Raw genomic sequence first — 17,760 nt, 5'->3', positions numbered from 1 at the left:
GGAGTGTCAGGACGAAGAGCAAGGTTTCACGGCAGGGAGGCTCCAGACCTGAGAGTTTTTGCATTTTGTGCCCAGGTCAGGCCAGCACAGGGGACAGAAGGGCCCTTCTGGTGCCGTGTTGTTGCTGTAGCTCCGCAGCCAGCCCCGAGCTCTGCCCCGTCAGGGAGCGGTGCCGACTCTGTCTCCTTCAGCCCCTCGCACCAAGGGTCTTAGAGTCCCCTCCCTGGTTCCCAAGGCTCCCTCTTTGTCCCACGGGCGAGTTACCATGTCCATACCTCTCAGCTGTTGCTTTCAACATTTTTTTTCCCAACCAGAGCTCATCCAGCACTGCCTTCTCATTGCACTGGGGGCTCATCCCCATCCGACACGATCAGCATTTAAGCGTTTGCTCTTTTGTTTGCAGAACAGCCCACAGAAACATTTAATTTCCACCTCTTCTGATTTTCCCATTCACCTGGAACCACTGTGTGTCCCATGTTTTGTCACCTCTCTCTATTTCGTGGGCAAGCGGGCCCGTGCCCCGTTAACCGAAGGACTTGGAGCACATTTCTTGGACAGCCTGACAGAGGTCTCTGCTGTCAGAACGTGGTCTGGGACCGGCTGGATTTTTCAGCAGTGATGTAACAGCTTCCCAGCACAGTGTTTCCCGTTTAAAACTCCCTCTCAGTTGCTATATAAAGGTCTTGCAACTTGGGCATGGTAGCACGGAGCCCAGGGCCTGCCCTGCTTTTGTCGCAGCATCTCCCGAGCGCAGCAGGGAGCCCGCGGCAGAGCGCCGTTCTCCCAGCACTGCAGCTCGCAGCCTGCCCTCGCCGTGCCAGCTCCACGGCCTCAGGTCTGCCGGCTCAGACCTTGTTCCTGTGGCTGACTTGTGTGTCTCCAGCAGAACCCTTTTGGTGAAAAGCTCTCAGTCTGAGTCCCTGCTCTTCTGGAGCGTACCAGTGGCTGGCTGACCACGTGCTCGCAGTTGTGGTGCTGGGTTTGCCCCCTTCCTTGAAATGTGCTGCTATCTCAAATACACATTGCTACGTGATAACCGGCAGATGTTCCTGGTAGCTAGAATAAATTTTGCATCTTACTTTCAGAGGCGTCTTTCTATCACTAATTCAGAAGCACTTTCCTTCAACCAAAAGAAAGAGAGAAAAAGGAACTGGCATTAAAAGAAAACGTAAGAGCACACTCCACTGCCCAGCATCTGACTTCCTGCCTTGCTGCTTCACCCCAGCCACTCAGCTTTTTCTTTTCCTTTTTCCCTTTTCCCTACTTCATGCATTTGCTACTCTGCCCTGGTTTCAGTTTGCCCCCCGCACATCTCCCATCACTGTCTCTCCTCCGGAGGGCAGCAGCTCTGTAGGTCCCCCACCCTCTCCTCCTCCTAACCCACTTCCCCGTCGCCAGCGTAGATCTGAGCCTCCACCTCTTGCCCGGTAGCTGCGCCCCTTTCCCGTAGCTGCTTCCTTACCTAGGCTGGGGGGCGGATTGCACAGGAGCTCTGGCTGCACGTTTGAAGCCCTCTTGCAGCACGGGGGGGGTTCTCCGCTCCTTACGTACAGCGTGGCAGTGTCCTGGGAAAAAAAATCACCTCCCTGCCAGAGCGTTGGCTGTGGCTGCAGGTAAGAGCAGTTTGGGATGGGGAAGGGCGGACAGCAGCGCAGGCAGGTTGTGGAGGTTGTCCTGGCTGGTCGCTGCTGCAGAGCAGCCTGTGCAAGCTGGTTTCTGTGACCCCTCTCACGTGGCAGGGGCATGTCTTGCTGTGCTTGGAGGTAAATAACGCCCCATCTACCAACACCAAACACCAGTGCCTCCCTGCTGCCTGCTCATTCCTCTGGGGGCAGCCAGACCTGCAGGCTCCTTCCCTGAGGAGTTAGCACTGCTTGGGGCTGGCCGTGTGTTCATCCTGACGTGTGCAACCAGCTTCAGCCCTGATACGAATTGCCTTGTTCTTCCTTTCTCTCTCTTCCTTTCTCTTTCTCTCCTTCCCCCTCTCTCCCTCCCTTCCTAGCTGTCCCCCCCTGCCCGAGAAGCGTTGTCTCTCCAAGGTCAGCCTTTCATTGGGGGCAGTCTCAGCTATTCCGTGGTTTCTCCTCCTCTTCTTCCTGAGCTGGCGCTTGCTGTTCTGCATCGGTGCACGAGGCGGGGACCCTGCCCTGACACCCCTCGCTCTCCCTCGCAGGCAAGCCGAGGGGCCGCTGCGCCAAGGCGCTGAAGGGCGTGTGTGACCCCGCGGGGGTGATCAAGATCAGCGACGACAGCAGCACGGACTCCGACATGGGGCTCGACAGCGACTTCAACTCCTCCCCGGAGTCCGTGTTTGAGACGGACGATGTCATCTTCGTGGAGCACACCTACAACGGCTTCGCAGCCGAGGACAGAAGTAAGCCGAGCAGCGGCACGGGGCCGGCTCCCTCCCTGCTGCTGGCAGCTGGGAACTGGAGTCGCTTCATTCCTTAGCGCGTGGCACCTGGTGCGCAGGAATGCAGCCGGAGGCAGCCACCTGCGAGCAGGACAGCTGCAGATAACACGTAACCCTTGTGGGGTCTGGCTGAGGGGGTGGCAGTGTCCAGGAGCTGATGTGAGACCACCTCTTTGGTGTCTGCTTGGAATCGCAAAGCTCCTCCCATGCCTGGGACAGCTTTACTGTCTTGGCTAGATTTTACCCTGGGACAGTCAAACTTGGGCTTGTGAGGTGGATTCACAGTAACCTGCTGTCACCGGTCAGCAGGGAGAGTTTGCCCTGCAGGCTCCTTCCCCCACTAAAACAGGGAGAAGCAGAGAGGGAATTTACTACATGCTCAGCAGCTTTCCTTGCAAAGCAAGGTGTCTTTACCTGCACGTCAGATACTATGCCCAAAAGCTCTTTGGGACTTTTTTTTTCTCTGATTATTTGCATTTACCAGGTGGCTTTAAACTTTTGCCTTTTACTGCAGGTAATTTTCACATGCTGCCTTCCCAGAAAGAGATGCATGGCCTGAGAGAACTAGAACACGTGGAAAAGATGAAGCAGGACCTCCTAGCAAAAGTAAAAGCACTGGGCAAAGAGCTACCTCTCAATACCTTGGATGAACTCATCAATCACTTTGGGGGCCCGGAGCATGTGGCTGAGGTAATCCTTCCCAATCAAGAGTGTATTTCGGTGGCACTGGGTGACAGGAAAAGGGACCAGCAAAGGGAGCTCCTGCTTGAAGAGAGCTTCCTCTCCTTCCTTGCTATCTGAAAAAGCTGTTGGGATTTGACCTCCTAAACACTGTACAGGTGCCCTGTGCGGGTCTGTCCTCCCTGCTAACAGCCTCTCTCTCTCCCGTGTGGGACATGCAGATGACCGGGCGGAAGGGCCGAGTGGTTTGCAGACCGGACGGCTCGGTCATGTTCGAGTCTCGTGCAGAGCAGGGCCTCTCTATCGACCACGTCAACCTGAAGGAGAAGGAGCGTTTCATGAACGGGGAGAAGGTGAGTGAGGCCTGAGCCAAGGAAACCTGCAAACGTCTGCGTGGGAGTGAGTGCATGGAGAGGGGAAGGAAAGGGAGGGTGTCTGTGCATGCTTTTGGCTTGCCAGCCTTAGGTCAACAAGGCTCTGCATCTGTCTGTCTGTGCCTGACCTGCTGGAGCGTGACAAGAGGCCCGAGTCCCTTCATGGGCTGCTGCTGCCTTTTGGCTGCTTCCTGTAACGGTTTTGCAAATATCCAGGAGCCTCGCTCCCTCTTCTCACATGTTGTTTCTCTCCCTTAGCTTGTAGCAATAATCTCCGAGGCTTCCAGCTCAGGTATCTCTCTCCAAGCAGACAGACGGGTGAAAAACCAGAAGCGCAGGGTCCACATGACGCTGGAGCTGCCCTGGAGCGCAGACCGGGCCATCCAGCAGTTCGGTGAGTGCTGAGAGTTCTTGCTCAGTCTCCTTCCCGAGCATGGTGCAGACCGTGAAGCGTAGGGCAGCCCTGGAAAGGAAGGTCACACGTAGTCTCCCGAGCCAGGGGATGCCTGGGGATTTCTGTTCCATCCTGTAGAAGCTTTGTAGGATACGAAGGGCCAGTGCCTCAGTACATGAGCACAAAAGAAGTAGTGCAAGTCCTAGCTCAAACTGGGGAGTCGCTCCTCAGCCCCAGAGAGTAAGGACTATAAACTCAACTCCGACAAGGTCTCAGCAGCACCAAGGTGATGAATGCAACTGTACCTCTGTCCTTTCTCCCCACAGAAAGATCTCATTTGAAAGCTAGCATGACGTGAAAAGTTGTTTTAGCTCTCACCTCCTGCTCAGCTTCTCTTCCCGTACCAGCCAGGAGGTACCAACCTCTCCTTTCACTTCTGTTCTCACGTCCCTGTAGGTCGAACGCACCGATCGAACCAGGTTTATGCTCCGGAGTATGTCTTCCTTATCTCTGAGCTGGCTGGGGAGAGGAGGTTTGCATCCATCGTGGCAAAGCGTCTGGAGAGTCTAGTAAGTGCCCCGTATTAAAGAAGTTAATGCGTCAGTTCCAGTTCTTTCCGAATGGCTTCCATTTTGGTGCTTCTGCTGGCATGGCCTGTGTAACTGGTACGAGGGATTGCATCACCCCCTGACTGCAGGCATTGCCGTGGTGCAATGCAGAAGGCCTTTAACATCCTGGGATTTGGGAAGGGAAGTGAAGAACGTGTAACCAAGGGAACAGGAGGCTTTTCGGGGAAGCAGAACCCAACTCCAGATGTTGGAATTCCCCCCGCGCTGTTACAGGAGCATACACCCATGAATTTCCGGAAAGCCAATGGAATAATTAATGGAATAACTAATTAGTCTGTTTCATTTCAATTCCCTTCTGATAAATCCCCAAATACTTCGGTAAAGTCTCAGTATTCTAGACAATCTCTGCCTGCCCACAGCACATTCGTGTCCTGACCTCTTCTGAGACTGACTCGGGCCATCCTTCCCAGGTGTTTTGCATCAGCTAAAAGTAAGAACTCTGTGCTTTGTTTGTCCTCCTAGGGTGCCTTAACTCATGGAGACCGAAGGGCCACTGAGTCCCGAGACCTCAGCAAGTACAACTTCGAGAATAAGGTAACTCGCAGCTGTTTTCAGGGTAGCCCAGCCAAAGAGGGGTCGAAGCAGTTGGCGAGTGCCTTCGGTAGCAGCCAGGGATGGGAAGATCACTGCTGGCATCTACAGGCAGGACCTGGCCTAGCAGCAGCAGCACCCAGCACAAATGCAGCCCGGTGTACAGCACCCAGGACTGAGTTAATGATCAGCGTGCGCATCCTGGGGGTTGGACCCTTCTGGGGAGCTGGAAGGGCACTTGGGCGACCAGCCCCTGCCCCGAGGGAGCTGGTGGCAGCGCTGGGGGTGGGCTCCTGCATTCTGGTCCCCTGGGGACAGGGGAGGACCCTGCCCCGCAGCGTCCCCTTGCACAGCCCTCACGTCGGTGGGGTTGCTCTGCAGAGCCAGCCCGCTGCTGGGCTGCCGGTGTGGGGTTCCTCTCGTGCATGACTCTTGTCTCCTTTCGCAGTATGGGGCTAAAGCACTAGACAGAGTTCTTTCCACTATCCTGAACCGCACGGAGAACAGAGTTCCTGTGCCGAAGAGCTATGACAGAAGAGAGGCTGTGTTTTTCCATGGTAAGAACGTTATCAGCTCTGGGTTTTCTGCTCTCTTGCTGGCTGGGTTGGTCTCAGGGCTGGGACGCTTGAGGAAGCTCAGAGAGAGGGAGCAGCACCGCTGCCCTAGCAGCTCCCTGGTGAGCAGGACAATTGGCCACCCTGCCAGGCAAAGGGGAGAACGGGCATGGGACAGTCTTAGCTGTGAAATAACGGGCACAGCAGGAGGGGAAGCAGCCCTGCAGGACTGCTGGGGCTGGCACTGAAATACTTAAGCTGCTTTCTGTTTTTCCAGAAATGAAGCAAGGTCTCATCTCTGTGGGGATCTGCTGCAATCAGATGAAGTATGGCACTGTCCCAATGGAGAAGGGTATGTGTCAAACATTTCCTGCCCAATGTAAGGGGGAAATGAAGGAGGCAGAGGTGTCGGGGCACCGCCTCGAGGGGTTTGCTGTGCAGCTGGGGCAGAGCAAGGCACTGCTGTCGCGAGGGCAGAGTCCTGCGGGGATCAGCTCACGCTGCAGAGCACGTTTCGCAGCTGACAGCCTGGAGGAACAGCCCTTTGGGTGCTCTCCTGTGCCTTGGTGCTGTGCTGCCATCAGGAAGGGAAGGGGCTTTGCTCGTCGGGTCTCTTCGGGAGCGTGCTGGTCGGTGCCGTGCCCAGCTCTGCCGCCTTCCCTGACCCGCCGTGCCCTTGCAGACTGCTCCATCACCAAGTTCCTGAACCGGATCCTGGGTCTGGAGGTGGACAAGCAGAACATGCTGTTCCAGTATTTCTCTGATACCTTTGACTATCTGATTGAAAAGGACAAGAAGGAGGGCAAATACGACATGGGCATCCTAGGTAAGGAGAAAGAGGGGTGATCATACCTCTTCCTACTGCACCCTGCGGTTCCCTGCTCCTCCCTGTACTGACCACTGGCTGTTGCAGCCTGCGCTGTCCCCGTGGCCTTCGCAGGTGCTTCAGTGTCCCAGCCCCACTTAGCACGGCTCCTACAACCCCTGTGCAGGAAGAGAAGGTGGGAAAATGGTTCTTACATGTGCTTTGGTCTTTCCTCGTGCTACAGATTTAGCCCCAGGAGTGGATGAGATCTACGAGGAGAGCAAGGAGGTCTTCCTGACCCCTGGGCACCCGCAGGATGGGCAGGTCGTGTTTTATAAGGTAGGCAGCCTGTGCAGCTGTCGCTGCAGTCCGGTCTTCTCCAGTGCTTCCCAGGCTGGGGCTGTGAGCTGCCGGGTCCCTGCCTCGTGGCTGTGTGTCATGTTTGTGTCACGTTCACCCTGGTCATGAGCAGTTCGCTGAGGCTGGCAATTGCACAGAGGAAGCAAAGAGAGGCCCTGCCCTGCTCCCACGGGGCTGCCATGCCCCGGAGTGTAGCCTGGCACAGAGCCTGCTTCCAGGCGGCTGAGGGTGTGATTTGTGAGACACATCGGTGGGCTTGTCGTGCGCTCTGAAGTTACAGAATCCCTGTGTGTCTCCATTTAGATCAGCGTCGACAGGGGCCTAAAGTGGGAGGAAGCTTATGAGAAGTCGCTCAAACTGACGGGATCTTTCGACGGGTTCTACCTCTCCTACAAGGTAGGTCCCTGGGCTCTGACGGCGTGGCACCTCAGCTCGAAGGATGGCTCCTTGGGGAAGGTCTGTGGCTGTCAGAGGCCCTCAGTCTGTCTGACCTCGTGCTGGGGGCTGGGAGATGCCTCCAAGAACCTCCAACGTGGAGGGGCGCTGGGCAGAGAGGCTGTGACTGTAACCATCGGCTCTACCCCCACAGACGCGGGGCAGCAAGCACACCTGCCTGCTGGCAGAGCAGAGCCGTGGGAAGAACTTCATCCTCTACAAGCCCAATATCGGGAAGCAGAGCCAGCCCGAGAGCCTGGACAGTCTGCACAAGAAGTACCGACGGGTAGGTGGGAGCCCTGCCGCACGGGGAGAGCAACAAGCACCTTCCTCTGGGCAGGGGTGCCTGAGGACATTTACCAGAACCCTTTTAGGACCCCTCGTAGCCCCGTTGGGGGTCAGGCAGAGCTGTGTTGGTAGCATCTGGGTGTCCTGACACCAAGCCCTGCATCTGAAGTGTGAGCTGGGTGTTGGGCAGAGGAAAATCCCAGCCCCTGTCTGTAACTGGCTCTTCTTCTGCAGGTGCTGCCCGAGGAAGCCAAGGAACACTGGGAGAGCTGTTACCAATTCTCCTTGAAGAAGTGCAACCATGCTGTCTGGTAAGGGATGCGCAGCCCAAACCTTCCCGGAGCGGGAGGCCCGTCCTGCACCCCTGGGTGCTGGGGACGGGCTCTGGGCTGTGGCCGCAGGGAAGGACCACGCCGGGGAGGGCAGCGCTCTGCCGTGCCGATTCAGATTGTTTTCTCCCCTTTGGACTGAAGGAACAGGAGCTGCAAGCTGATCCAGGAGGGGAAGGAGTGCTTCCAGGGCATGCGGCTGCGTCACTACTACATGCTGTGCGGGGCCCTGCTGCGGGTCTGGAGCAAGATTGCCAGCATCATGGCAGACATCACCAACACCAGCTACCTGCAGATTGTCCGCCTCAAGACCAAGGAGAAGAAGAAACAAGTCGGTGGGTGAAGTGCGGGGAAGGGAGCGGGGACAGGACCTTTCAGAAAGGGGAAGGGGTCCAGCTGCCCAGCGCCAAGGTTCCCCTCTGGAACAGGGCCGCGTCCCAGCCTGCAAGCACCCAGTGAGGGCTGGGGGGAGCTGAGGCACTGATGCGCGTTCCTCCCCTAGGGATAAAGATCCCCGAGAGCTGTGTCCGTAAGGTGCTGGAGGAGCTGAAGCAGATGGACGAGAACGTGAAGCGGAAGCACAACCGACTCCTCCAGGCCCAAGAGCAGAGCCCGCAGTTCTCCCTGCCGCTGCACGTCCTGCAGCAGCCCCTGGACCTCACGCAGAGCGGGCCCAGGGTCCCCCTGCCCAGGCACTCCCTGCGCCAGGACGAGATCCTGGACCTGACCTACAGCCCTCCCAGCAACAGCATTCCCGACGTGGTGATGAACCCAGAGCCCAGCGCTTTGTGCTTCCCCTCGGAGCCCGTGCTCCAGCCACACCAGCAGCACAGATTGCCCTTCGGCTTCAGCCACCTTTCTGCCTTCAAGAGCCCCGACCCCGTCCTGGAGGGGAGCGTGCCTCTGAGCTCCTCGCTGCACGAACATCTGCCTCTGCCTCACCCCGGACCCTTGCAGACCCTGCAGCAGCAGCAGCAGGAAGATTTTGTCCAGCAGGACGGGAATATCAATTTCAGAGAGATCCTGGAGGACATGCTGAGGACGTTGAATGGGGCCCCTCAAGACAACATGCTCCCCCAGGAGCGCCAGAGTGTGATCCAGTTCAGCGGGCCTTTCCCAGACTTCTGAGAGCCTGCCGGGTGCGCCAGGCGCTGCCCAGCCGCTGTGGATCCATATCCTTTGGCCCAGAGATGAGAGCTGGGGAGCCCTGGCTTTCCTGCTGGTTTGGACTGATCCGCTTCTGTTTTTGAGGGAAGAAAAAAACCAAACGTATAAAGCAAAGTTTATTTATATATAATATACAGTCAGGCATGTATAGATTTGTATATAACACGCTTGGGGGAGTCGAGTGCCGCCAGGTTCAGCTGATCTGGACTGACGGCCTCTGCCGTGTTCTGGTCCTGCTCCAAGGTCAGTGCCGTGCAGGACTGAGGAGAGGCTCCCCCTCCTCGCTGCCCGCCCCCTGCAGACTACTGAGTTTCCAAGCCGGGCCGGGCCTTCCCCAGCCCTCCGGCCCAGAGCTCTGCAGCCACTGCCGCCCCTTGAGCTGGGCAGGAGCACGTCGGCTCCAAAACAGCTGGAGACCGGTGCCCAACCACAGCGCACCTGCCTCAGCTGGTGCCAGCTCTTCCACCAGCCCTGCGCTGCTCGGCACTGGGCTCCGGGGGGCTGGGCTGAAGGGAAGGTTGGCGCTGGCTCAGGGGGGTCAGGAGCCACGGAGATCCCGTCCCTCTGTGCAGGAACAGCAGAGGGAAGCAGAGCCGCCTGCTCCTGCTCTGCCCTCCCCAGGGATGGCAGATGCTGGCGCCTCCGGGCTGCCTGAGCTCTGCAGGAGGGGACAGGAGCTGGCTGCGCTGGTGCTGCCTCTTTTGTCAGCACCCCGACAGAGCTGCGGAGTCGGTCGGAGCTTGGCTGCACCGGGACCACGCGGGGATTGCCCGGAGCAGCAGGGCCACGCGCCCGTCAGCCTGCCTGCAGCCCCTGGCCAGCCCGCACTTCAGCCTGGCTTCTCCCAGCTTCTCGCTGTCGTGCCCTGTCCTTTTACCTGGCCAGCTCCCCCTGAGCGGGCCCTCCTGGTCCCGGTGAGCGCTGCTGCCCGGCCCTGAAGAAGGGAAGAGGTCCCTGGGGAGCACCAGGGACGCGCGGTATCGCTGCTCATGCTGCAAACCCAACCTCCGATACCAAAGAGCAAAGGTCTGCTTTGCAAAGCACTGCCCCAGGCAGCCCGCCTGCCTCTCCCGCAGCACCCGGCCGGCAGGGCCGGGCGAGCTGCCCTCTCCCCGGGACAGAGGTCGCCTCTGGCCTCCTCTGCCACCACCCCTGCTCCAGCAGCATCGCGCCTCGGCGGGTCCCGGGGAAGTTCTTTTGTTTTCTCTGCCTAACCTAAGGAGTCTGCCGGGAAGCTGCCTGCTGGCAGGAGTGCTCCAGGCCGGGATCTCCCCTGCGAGCCTCCCCGCTGCCCTGTTTTTCTCTGCCTCAAGTCACCTAGGTGTTTCCTGGGAGCTGCACCAGGACCTTTCCAGGGGAAGGACGTGAGACCTGCCCCGGCTGGCCCGGCCCTTCCTCAGCGAGGACCTGGGGAAGGGAGGCCCAGCCCGGAGAGGCCTCCGCCGGGGTCCCCCTGCCTGGACAGGTCGGTCGTGATGGGGCTGGAGCTTTGTGTGCCCGGATGAGCCCCTCGTCCTGGCAGGGAGCTGCGACCCCCTGGGCTGCGGGGCTGTCCGGGAGCCCTGTTCGCTTTGGGTCACTGGGGGCAGGAGCTGCCTGCCCAGCGCGGTAAGACTGCTCCCTGCCCTTCGTGTGGGGGCTTCTCCTTCCCCCAGCTGGCATCGCCTCCCCGCAGCCCCCCGCCCCGCTGTTTTACCGTGCGAGGGACCCTCCTTACCTCACAGCCCGCGCCAAAGAGGGGAGCCCCCGGCTGCTGCCCCGGGAGCTGCTGCGCAGCTTCTGCTCGCGGCCAGCCCCGCTCCTGCCTCCGCCAGCCTCGGGGCGAGCGGCAGCCTGTTCGAGTCCTGAGCAGAGCAAGAGCAAGGCTCTCCCCTTCCCTGGCCTCTATTTAAAATATTTCCCGGTTCACAACACTCGAGGAGAGGCCCCGGCCTCGCCACGTCCCGGTTCGCTCGCTTGGCGCTTGCCGAATCCTCGGCGCCGAGGGAAAGGGATGCCGAGGAAACCCAGCTCAGAGAGGTTAAACTCAGGAATCGCGACGAGGGATTCTCGCTCTAGGCACCCTCCGCCAGCCACTTCGCCACCACTGCCCCGAGTCTGACCCGGTGGCTCTAACGTATGGTTTTAAAATATATGCAATTTTCCCTCCCTGATTTCTGGAGAGACAGAGCACCTTCAAGGAAGTCCTTCCCTGCCCCGATCCTGTGTTTTTGTCAGGGTTAATAATATGTAACGATATCTTTTAACTAAATTATTATGCAGTTGTCCTACTGATTGTATGTATTTTTAAATGAGTCCCTTTTCTCCTTCCCTCACACCTTTTTGTTAGCACTTTTTAATCCGCTTGTTGTTTGCCTTTGTTTTTCTATGTGTATTTATAATTAATTGAGATGTATATATGTAAAGAGATTTTTTTAGAATATGTGCCTTCGACTAATAATTCCTGAATTTTCTACTTGCTTCGGAAGGATCATTTTTCATTCTGCTCAGTAAAAATGCGAAGGAAGCCACGTAAGGCGGTTTCTGGAAGTGCCAGCTCTCTGTCTGTCCGTCCGTCCGTCCCCAGGTGTAGCCTTGCCCCCGTGGCACCAAACCGGTGGCACCGAGGACGCCGACCCGAGCCTCCCCCCTTCCCCCTGGGGCCTCGGGGGGGATCCTCCCTGAGCCAGCCCGGAGGCCGGCCTCTGCCTCAGAGGCCGTGTGCCTTCTCCCCCGGCTTTGCTGTGCACAACGCTGATAAAGGAGCCCTTGTTCAGCCACGAGCTGCTGCGGCGCTGGGACAGCTCTGCCTGGCAGCGCTGCTCCTGATCTTTACCCCAGACAGCGTGGGGCCAGCGGGCTCAGCACCCAGCAGCAACTCGTGCCTCGCCTTGTGCAACTGCGGCCGGGCGTCGCGAGCGTGTGGCAGGGCCCCGTGGGGCTGGGGGCAGCTCCTGAGCAGGGGGTGGGCGGTAAATAGGAGCCCCCCAGCCTCCTCGCGGCCCCGCTTCATGTGGGGGACCCCGGGGCTTGTCCCCCTCTGCTCCCCGCCTTCCCCCCGTGCCACACAGGGACAGGGCTTGGCACCGCAGCCCCATCCCCAGCTACGTGTGGGATTTCACCGTGTCCCGACAGGACCGGGTTTTGTTTTGCAGTAATTTTGTCTGGGTGGATCTTGCGCCACCGAACTGGGCACTTTGGTATTGGGGTCACTGGGGTGCTGCTGCTCGCCCAGACTCTTGCCTCGAGCCTGCCCCAGCTCCTCCTTGTTTTAGCAGAGAAATCTTTCTCCTCTTGGGAGCTGCCCTGTGGTTTGTGGTGCAGCAGGATTCCACCCAGGTGCAGGCAGCGGGACAGATCCCCCCAGGGGCTCCCCACAGCCACGCTCCTCCCTGCTTTGGCTTTTCTTGTGTGAGCCCCTCGGGGCTCCTGTTGACCCAGGCTTTGTGTGTAATTAATTCCCCTGTCAGCACTAATGAGGATTATCCCTGCTGGGCTCTGGTGAACTGGCGCAGGAGTTGCGTAAGGTCTCAGTCCCCGAGGTGCAGGGGGGCAGCGCAGCAGCTCCAGCCCCACCGCCACGCACACAGACACACAACCTCTCATTTCTAGTACATTTATTGCAAGGGAACATCAGGTGCTGTTTTGTGCCTACAGGAACGGGCTGCCCAGCAGAGGCCACTGCCCCTGCGAAGCCTTCTTCCAGCAGGTGCACGCCAAATCTTCAGGTCTGCCTCACCAGCAAGCTGGCTTGAAGACAGACCATCATTTGTGCTGGGTGAGAAGAGTCCCCAGGGAGCAGGAGGGTCAGTGCTGGGCACATGAGACAGCGCAGGCGAGAGGAGCAGGTCTAGAGGTAGGAGGGCAGGTCCTTCTCGATGACCTGTAAGAAAGAAGGAGCATCACAGCGAGAGCACCGTTGCCCCGAGAACACGCCAGAAGCCCCCTGCGCCCTGCCTGGAACCCGTGTGCCGGGCGCCCGCTTTCCCTGATGCCACGGGGCAGGCAAAGCCCAAACAGCGACCACGTGGGCAGCACTTACGTAGGGATCCTCCATAGGGCTGTATCTCTTCACCACTTGGCCCTCCCGGTTGATGAGGAACTGTGGAAGCAAAGCAGCGCCCACACGGGTGAGCCTGGCCCTGACCCAGGCACTGCAGCCGTGGGGGATGGCAGAGCGGCCGTGCAGCGGGGATCTGTGCCCTCGGGGCACTCCCACACATCCCAGAGCAGGGCCGGGCCACAAGGACCCCGCTCCCTGCAGCGCTCCGAGTGCTCCTCACCACCCCCACGGGTAAGGATGTGACCCCCGTGTGGTCCAGGAGAAGGCAGCGCAATCCTACCTTAGTGAAGTTCCACTTTATGGCACTAGGAGAGAAAAAACAGGGGTGAGACACAAAAACCTTCCCCGCTGCAGCCAGGCCCCCTCGCTACGGGGCCGGCCGCTTTCTGCAGCGCCCTCCCCGCACTCACTTGCCCAGGGTGCCTCTTCCCTTGGGCTGCTCCTTCATCCACTTCCACAGGGGGTGGGCGTCGTCCCCATTCACATCGATCTTGCTGAACATGTCGAACTTCACCCCGTAGTTCTCAGCAAACGCCTTAATCTGTGCGTTGTCCCCGGGCTCCTGAGGAAGCAAAACAAAAAGCGAAGCCCTCGGTGAAGCGGGCGACTCCAAGCACAAACCTCGCGGCCCCAAGGTCAGGAGGACGCCGCGCCCCCTCCCCACGTACCTGCTTCCCGAACTGGTTGCAGGGAAAGCCCAGGATGCGTAAACCCCTCTCAGCGTAGCGGGCGTGCAGGTCGACCAGCTGAGTGTAGTTCACGGCGGTTTTCCCTCATTTGGAGGCTACGTTGGTGATGATGCACACGTAGCCCCTGGGGGACGGCGGAGAGGCGGCGTGGGACGGGGGGAGGCTGACTGGGGCAGGGGGGGACGGGGGAGGAGGGAGGCTGCCTGTGGGGGTGAGGCTGCCCCGGGGGGAGGCTGACCGGGGCTGGAGGCCGCCTGGGGGGGGGTTGAGGCTGCCCCGGGGGGAGGCTGCCAGGGTTGAGGCTGACCGGAGGGGGGGGGGGGGGTCGGAGGCTGCCTGTGGGGGTGAGGCTGCCCCTGGGGGAGGCCGCCTGGGGGGGGCTGAGGCTGCCCCAGGGGGCGTTGAGGCCGCCCGGGGGGAGGCCGCCGTACCTGTACTTCTCCAAGGCCACATCGTTGCCGTCGATGTCCCGGGCGTGGAAGTCGTAGATGGCCTTGGCCGAGCGCCAGTCGTCCGCCTGGGCGCACTGCGGGGCCGCGGCACGCGTCAGCCGCCGGCCCCGTTGGGCCCCGCTGGGCCCCGCTGGGTCCCGCTGGGTCCCGCTGGGTCCCGCTGGGTCCCGTTGGGCCCCGTTCTCCCCCCGCCCCACGCCCCGCGCCCCCCGCCGGGCCCAGGCCGTGCCCCCCCCTCACCATGCTCCGTCCCGCTCCCGCCGCCGCCGCCGCCCCGCGCCGCAGCGCCCGGCCCCAGCCCCAGCCCCAGCCCCAGCCCATGGCGCCCCGCCCCCGGCCCCGCCCCCCGCCGCCTCTCCGCCACTCAGCGCCCGCGGGGTGGGGGGGCGGGGCCGGCCGCCTGACGGACAGCGAGGCTGACCAATAGAACAACGAGATGGCACGGCGGAGGGGCGGGGCGTCGAGCGGGCGGACTACAACTCCCAGCACCCCCCTCTCCCCGCAGCCGAGGCCCCCGCTGCGGGGCAGCCCCGCCTGTCGCCGGGGGCAGCCCGGGGGCCTCGGCGGCAGCATGGACGACGAGGAGGAGACGTACCGGCTGTGGAAGATCCGCAAAACCATCATGCAGGTGGGGCCTGGGGGCCTGGGGGCCTGGGGGCCTGGGGGCCTGGGGGCCTGGGGGCCTGGGGGCCTGGGGCCTGGGGGCCTGGGGGCCTGGGGGCCTGGGGGCCTGGGGGCCTGGGGGCCTGGGGGCCTGGGGGCCTGGGGGCCTGGGGGCCTGGGGGCCTGGGGGCCTGGGGGCCTGGGGGCCTCGGGGCCTCGGGGCCTGGGGGCCTGGGGGCCTGGGGGGGGCCTCGGGGCCTCGGGGCCTCGGGGCCTCGGGGCCTGGGGGCCTGGGGGCCTCGGGGCCTCGGGGCCTCGGGGCCTCGGGGCCTCGGGGCCTCGGGGCCTCGGGGCCTCGGGGCCTCGGGGCCTCGGGGCCTCGGGGCCGGGCCGTGTCGTGTCGTGTCCCACCGCCTCACCCCGCCGCCGCCCCCGCAGCTGTGCCACGACCGCGGCTACCTGGTGACGCAGGACGAGCTGGACCAGACGCTGGAGGAGTTCAAGGCGCAGTTCGGCGACAAGCCCAGCGAGGGCCGCCCGCGCCGCACCGACCTCACGGTGCTGGTGGCGCACAACGACGACCCCACGGACCAGATGTTCGTCTTCTTCCCCGGTGCGCCGCGGGGCCGGGCCGGGGGGAGGGGGGGGCCGGGTTCGTAGCCCCGGGGCTGGGTTTGTAGCCCCCGGGTCCGTCTCGTCCGCAGAGGAGCCCAAGGTCGGCATCAAGACGATCAAGATGTACTGCCAGCGCATGCAGGAGGAGAACATCACCAGGGCGCTGATCGTGGTGCAGCAGGGCATGACGCCCTCGGCCAAGCAGGTACCGAGGCGGCACTCCTGGCGGCTCGGCTGTCGCGAGCCGGGGGTGCTTTGTTTCTGTTTCTCAGCATTGCTTTAGGTTGACAGAAACCTCGAATTTTCACCCAGAGAAAATCTTTCACAGAAGGCCGTCGTACCTTAACGCAGGCTCTTGGGGTCTTTAAATAGAACAGCGGGTTCTGGCTGCAGAATAAATGGCAGACCATGAGTAGTCGAGGGGCTGGGGAGAGAAACGGAGATACCAAGAGCTCTGTTTGCTCTCTGTATGTGTAACCATACCCGTGCGAGCACAAGGACAGCGATACCACGCTCGCAGATGGCTGGTCCAAACACAGGTGGGGTTGTCCTAGAGCAGTGTGCGGCCTGACTTGTTTCTTCCTCCTCAGTCCCTCGTGGATATGGCTCCCAAGTACATCCTGGAGCAGTTCCTGCAGCAGGAGCTTTTGATCAACATCACGGAACACGAGGTGAGCGGTGCTGGGCAGCAGAGCACGAGTGGGACGGTCGGTCTCATGCTGAGCTGCGGCTCAGGCTGCTCTGAGAGACCTCCCCTTGGTTGGAAGGCCGGGCTCTGTAGTTCTCTTCCTTCCCTGCACATTGCTTGTCCCGCCACTGTGAGGAGACAACTGCTGTCTCAGAATTTCTGGTCTTGCAATCTCTCTCTCTTCTGTTGTTTACAGTTGGTCCCAGAGCATGTCGTCATGACAAAAGAAGAAGTAACCGAGCTGCTGGCCAGATAGTATCCTTTGTTTGTTCCTTCCCTTCCTGTCTGGGTGTGATGCATGCTTGCTTTGGGCCGCAAATGAAAACATCTGCCTGTGACAGTTTATTGCTTTCTTCTGGTAGCTGTGCCTGGCCTCAGAACAAAGGGGCACCTGGGCCACGTGCTTGTTGTGCTGGTGGAGCTTCTCCTTGACTCTGTGCAGTAAGCTGAGGGAGAACCAGCTCCCAAGGATACAGGCTGGGGATCCTGTGGCCCGGTACTTCGGGATAAAGCGAGGTCAGGTAAGAAAGAGAGTGGTAACAGGCTGCAGTGCCCCATGGGCAGGGCAGGGGGCCGTGGTAGCACGGTACTTCAGAACTCTAGAGACAAGAAGGGTCTCATTCAAATATAAAAGCTGTTATGGGTTCGTTTGGGATGTGTAAGCCAAGCAGGCTTCTGGCCAGCAGATAGCGCTGGGGACAGTCCTGGCTGCCTGTGGAACCAGCTGCCAACAGCCAGCAGCTGTGACACCAACCCCAAACTCTGCCACCCCCTGTCTGCTGCGCCCCAGCTGCAGGGAGGGAGCTCAGCACCGGCTGTCCCAGTGGCTGCCGAGTGCTGTGGCTTTGTGTCCCTTCTGGGTGTGAGTGCACGCGCGTGTGTCAGGCAGGGGAAAGTTGCCACCAGCTTCCCTCCCTCACGAGTTCCTTCTGCCGGCCTTCCAGGTAGTGAAGATCATAAGACCCAGTGAGACCGCGGGCCGCTACATCACCTACAGGCTGGTGCAGTGATGCGGAGCTCTCGAGGTAAGGTGGAGCACTCGGCCTTGAGTGGTCTGCTCGGGGAGGTGTGAGCTGATCAACATCCCAAATTCTCTTTCTTCCAGGTGCGGAAGGGTCCTGTGACAGCTCTGATCTCCCCACCCCTGGCAACTTACAAATGCTCTGAAGTGTCTGTCTTCTCACAGATGCAGTTGTTTTTCTTGGCCCAGATCCTTGTTTTCCAGCGTAGATTTTGCTGTAACTCCTCATCCTTCATAAAGGACTCATGCCATGAAAAGTAACTTGAAGCAACTGAAGTGTGCAGGGAGGAAGTGAGTGGAAAAGGGCCTTTGCTTTCCTATTATGTTTTATAGGATCTTATTTTTAATAAAGGTTTGTACTCTTACTGCTCTTCACTATTACTGTGTTTCTTTGTCTTTTCCAGTATCAAAGCCTTACGGCCTTTACAAGTTCCTGTAATTTTCATTCTGTTTGGAATATATTGCTGCTAGAACCCTGAGCTCCTCGCGGCTGAGCCAGGAGCTCATCCTGCAGAGCTCTGATCCATCTGGCTGTCCCGTGCAGTTCTGACACGGCGGTTCAGACTTACCTTGTTGTGATCTGTTCTAGCCTCTGACCTCTGTCTTGAGACTGTGGTATTCAAATATTGCAAAGGAGAGTTGCTTATCCCTACCCCAATTACTTTAATTTTTAATTTGTTCCAGGTCTCC

The 17,760-nt window shown here is 60.0% G+C and overlaps 3 protein-coding genes across 8 annotated transcripts in view; 2 read left to right on the top strand and 1 right to left on the bottom strand.

The window, feature by feature from the left end:
- The window catches only part of SBNO2 (strawberry notch homolog 2), a 60,502-nt gene extending 49,020 nt beyond the window's left edge, over nt 1–11,482 (top strand). For all 6 annotated transcript variants that reach the window (XM_066983884.1, XM_048051966.2, XM_013200085.3 and 3 more), the window contains 16 exons: nt 1,086–1,168; nt 2,174–2,374; nt 2,928–3,103; nt 3,316–3,447; nt 3,727–3,862; nt 4,319–4,431; nt 4,954–5,025; nt 5,471–5,579; nt 5,854–5,928; nt 6,259–6,402; nt 6,626–6,720; nt 7,045–7,137; nt 7,331–7,462; nt 7,699–7,775; nt 7,938–8,128; nt 8,296–11,482. In XM_066983884.1, the coding sequence (XP_066839985.1) occupies nt 1,086–1,168; nt 2,174–2,374; nt 2,928–3,103; nt 3,316–3,447; nt 3,727–3,862; nt 4,319–4,431; nt 4,954–5,025; nt 5,471–5,579; nt 5,854–5,928; nt 6,259–6,402; nt 6,626–6,720; nt 7,045–7,137; nt 7,331–7,462; nt 7,699–7,775; nt 7,938–8,128; nt 8,296–8,921 (2,455 nt within the window). In that variant the 3' untranslated portion in view covers nt 8,922–11,482. The remainder of the gene's footprint in view (nt 1–1,085; nt 1,169–2,173; nt 2,375–2,927; nt 3,104–3,315; nt 3,448–3,726; nt 3,863–4,318; nt 4,432–4,953; nt 5,026–5,470; nt 5,580–5,853; nt 5,929–6,258; nt 6,403–6,625; nt 6,721–7,044; nt 7,138–7,330; nt 7,463–7,698; nt 7,776–7,937; nt 8,129–8,295) is intronic.
- Nucleotides 11,483–12,789: 1,307 nt separating this feature from the next.
- GPX4 (glutathione peroxidase 4) lies at nt 12,790–14,464 on the bottom strand. Its single transcript, XM_066983641.1, has 7 exons — nt 14,384–14,464; nt 13,999–14,217; nt 13,671–13,748; nt 13,413–13,564; nt 13,283–13,307; nt 12,982–13,041; nt 12,790–12,822 (listed from the first exon to the last, which is right to left on the bottom strand). The coding sequence occupies exons 1-7, from the start codon at nt 14,462–14,464 to the stop codon at nt 12,790–12,792; spliced, it is 648 nt and encodes a 215-aa protein (XP_066839742.1).
- A 149-nt stretch (nt 14,465–14,613) lies between these two features.
- On the top strand, nt 14,614–17,448 carry POLR2E (RNA polymerase II, I and III subunit E). The gene is made up of 8 exons (XM_066983948.1): nt 14,614–14,771; nt 15,185–15,359; nt 15,451–15,566; nt 15,952–16,032; nt 16,246–16,304; nt 16,492–16,570; nt 16,994–17,074; nt 17,155–17,448. Exons 1-7 carry the CDS (start codon nt 14,715–14,717, stop codon nt 17,057–17,059), a joined length of 633 nt encoding a protein of 210 aa, XP_066840049.1. The 5' UTR covers nt 14,614–14,714; the 3' UTR covers nt 17,060–17,074; nt 17,155–17,448.
- The last annotated feature ends 312 nt before the right edge of the window (nt 17,449–17,760 follow it).

Source organism: Anser cygnoides, chromosome 27 (assembly GCF_040182565.1).
Source record: "Anser cygnoides isolate HZ-2024a breed goose chromosome 27, Taihu_goose_T2T_genome, whole genome shotgun sequence".
NCBI lineage: Eukaryota > Metazoa > Chordata > Aves > Anseriformes > Anatidae > Anser > Anser cygnoides.
Note: the sequence above shows the minus strand (reverse complement) of the source record. Positions and strands in the feature narration are given on the sequence as shown.

Coding starts and splice junctions, on each gene's coding strand:
- POLR2E (XM_066983948.1), top strand. CDS start 14,715: ATGGACGACGAGGAGGAGACGTACCGGCTGTGGAAGATCCGCAAAACC. Junction 14,772..15,184: donor TCCGCAAAACCATCATGCAG/GTGGGGCCTGGG, acceptor CCGCCCCCGCAG/CTGTGCCACGACCGCGGCTA. Junction 16,033..16,245: donor TCAACATCACGGAACACGAG/GTGAGCGGTGCT, acceptor TGTTGTTTACAG/TTGGTCCCAGAGCATGTCGT.
- GPX4 (XM_066983641.1), bottom strand. CDS start 14,464: ATGGGCTGGGGCTGGGGCTGGGGCTGGGGCCGGGCGCTGCGGCGCGGG. Junction 13,749..13,998: donor GACCCCCCCCCCCCCCTCCG/GTCAGCCTCAAC, acceptor AACTACACTCAG/CTGGTCGACCTGCACGCCCG. Junction 13,565..13,670: donor GCAACCAGTTCGGGAAGCAG/GTACGTGGGGAG, acceptor TTGCTTCCTCAG/GAGCCCGGGGACAACGCACA.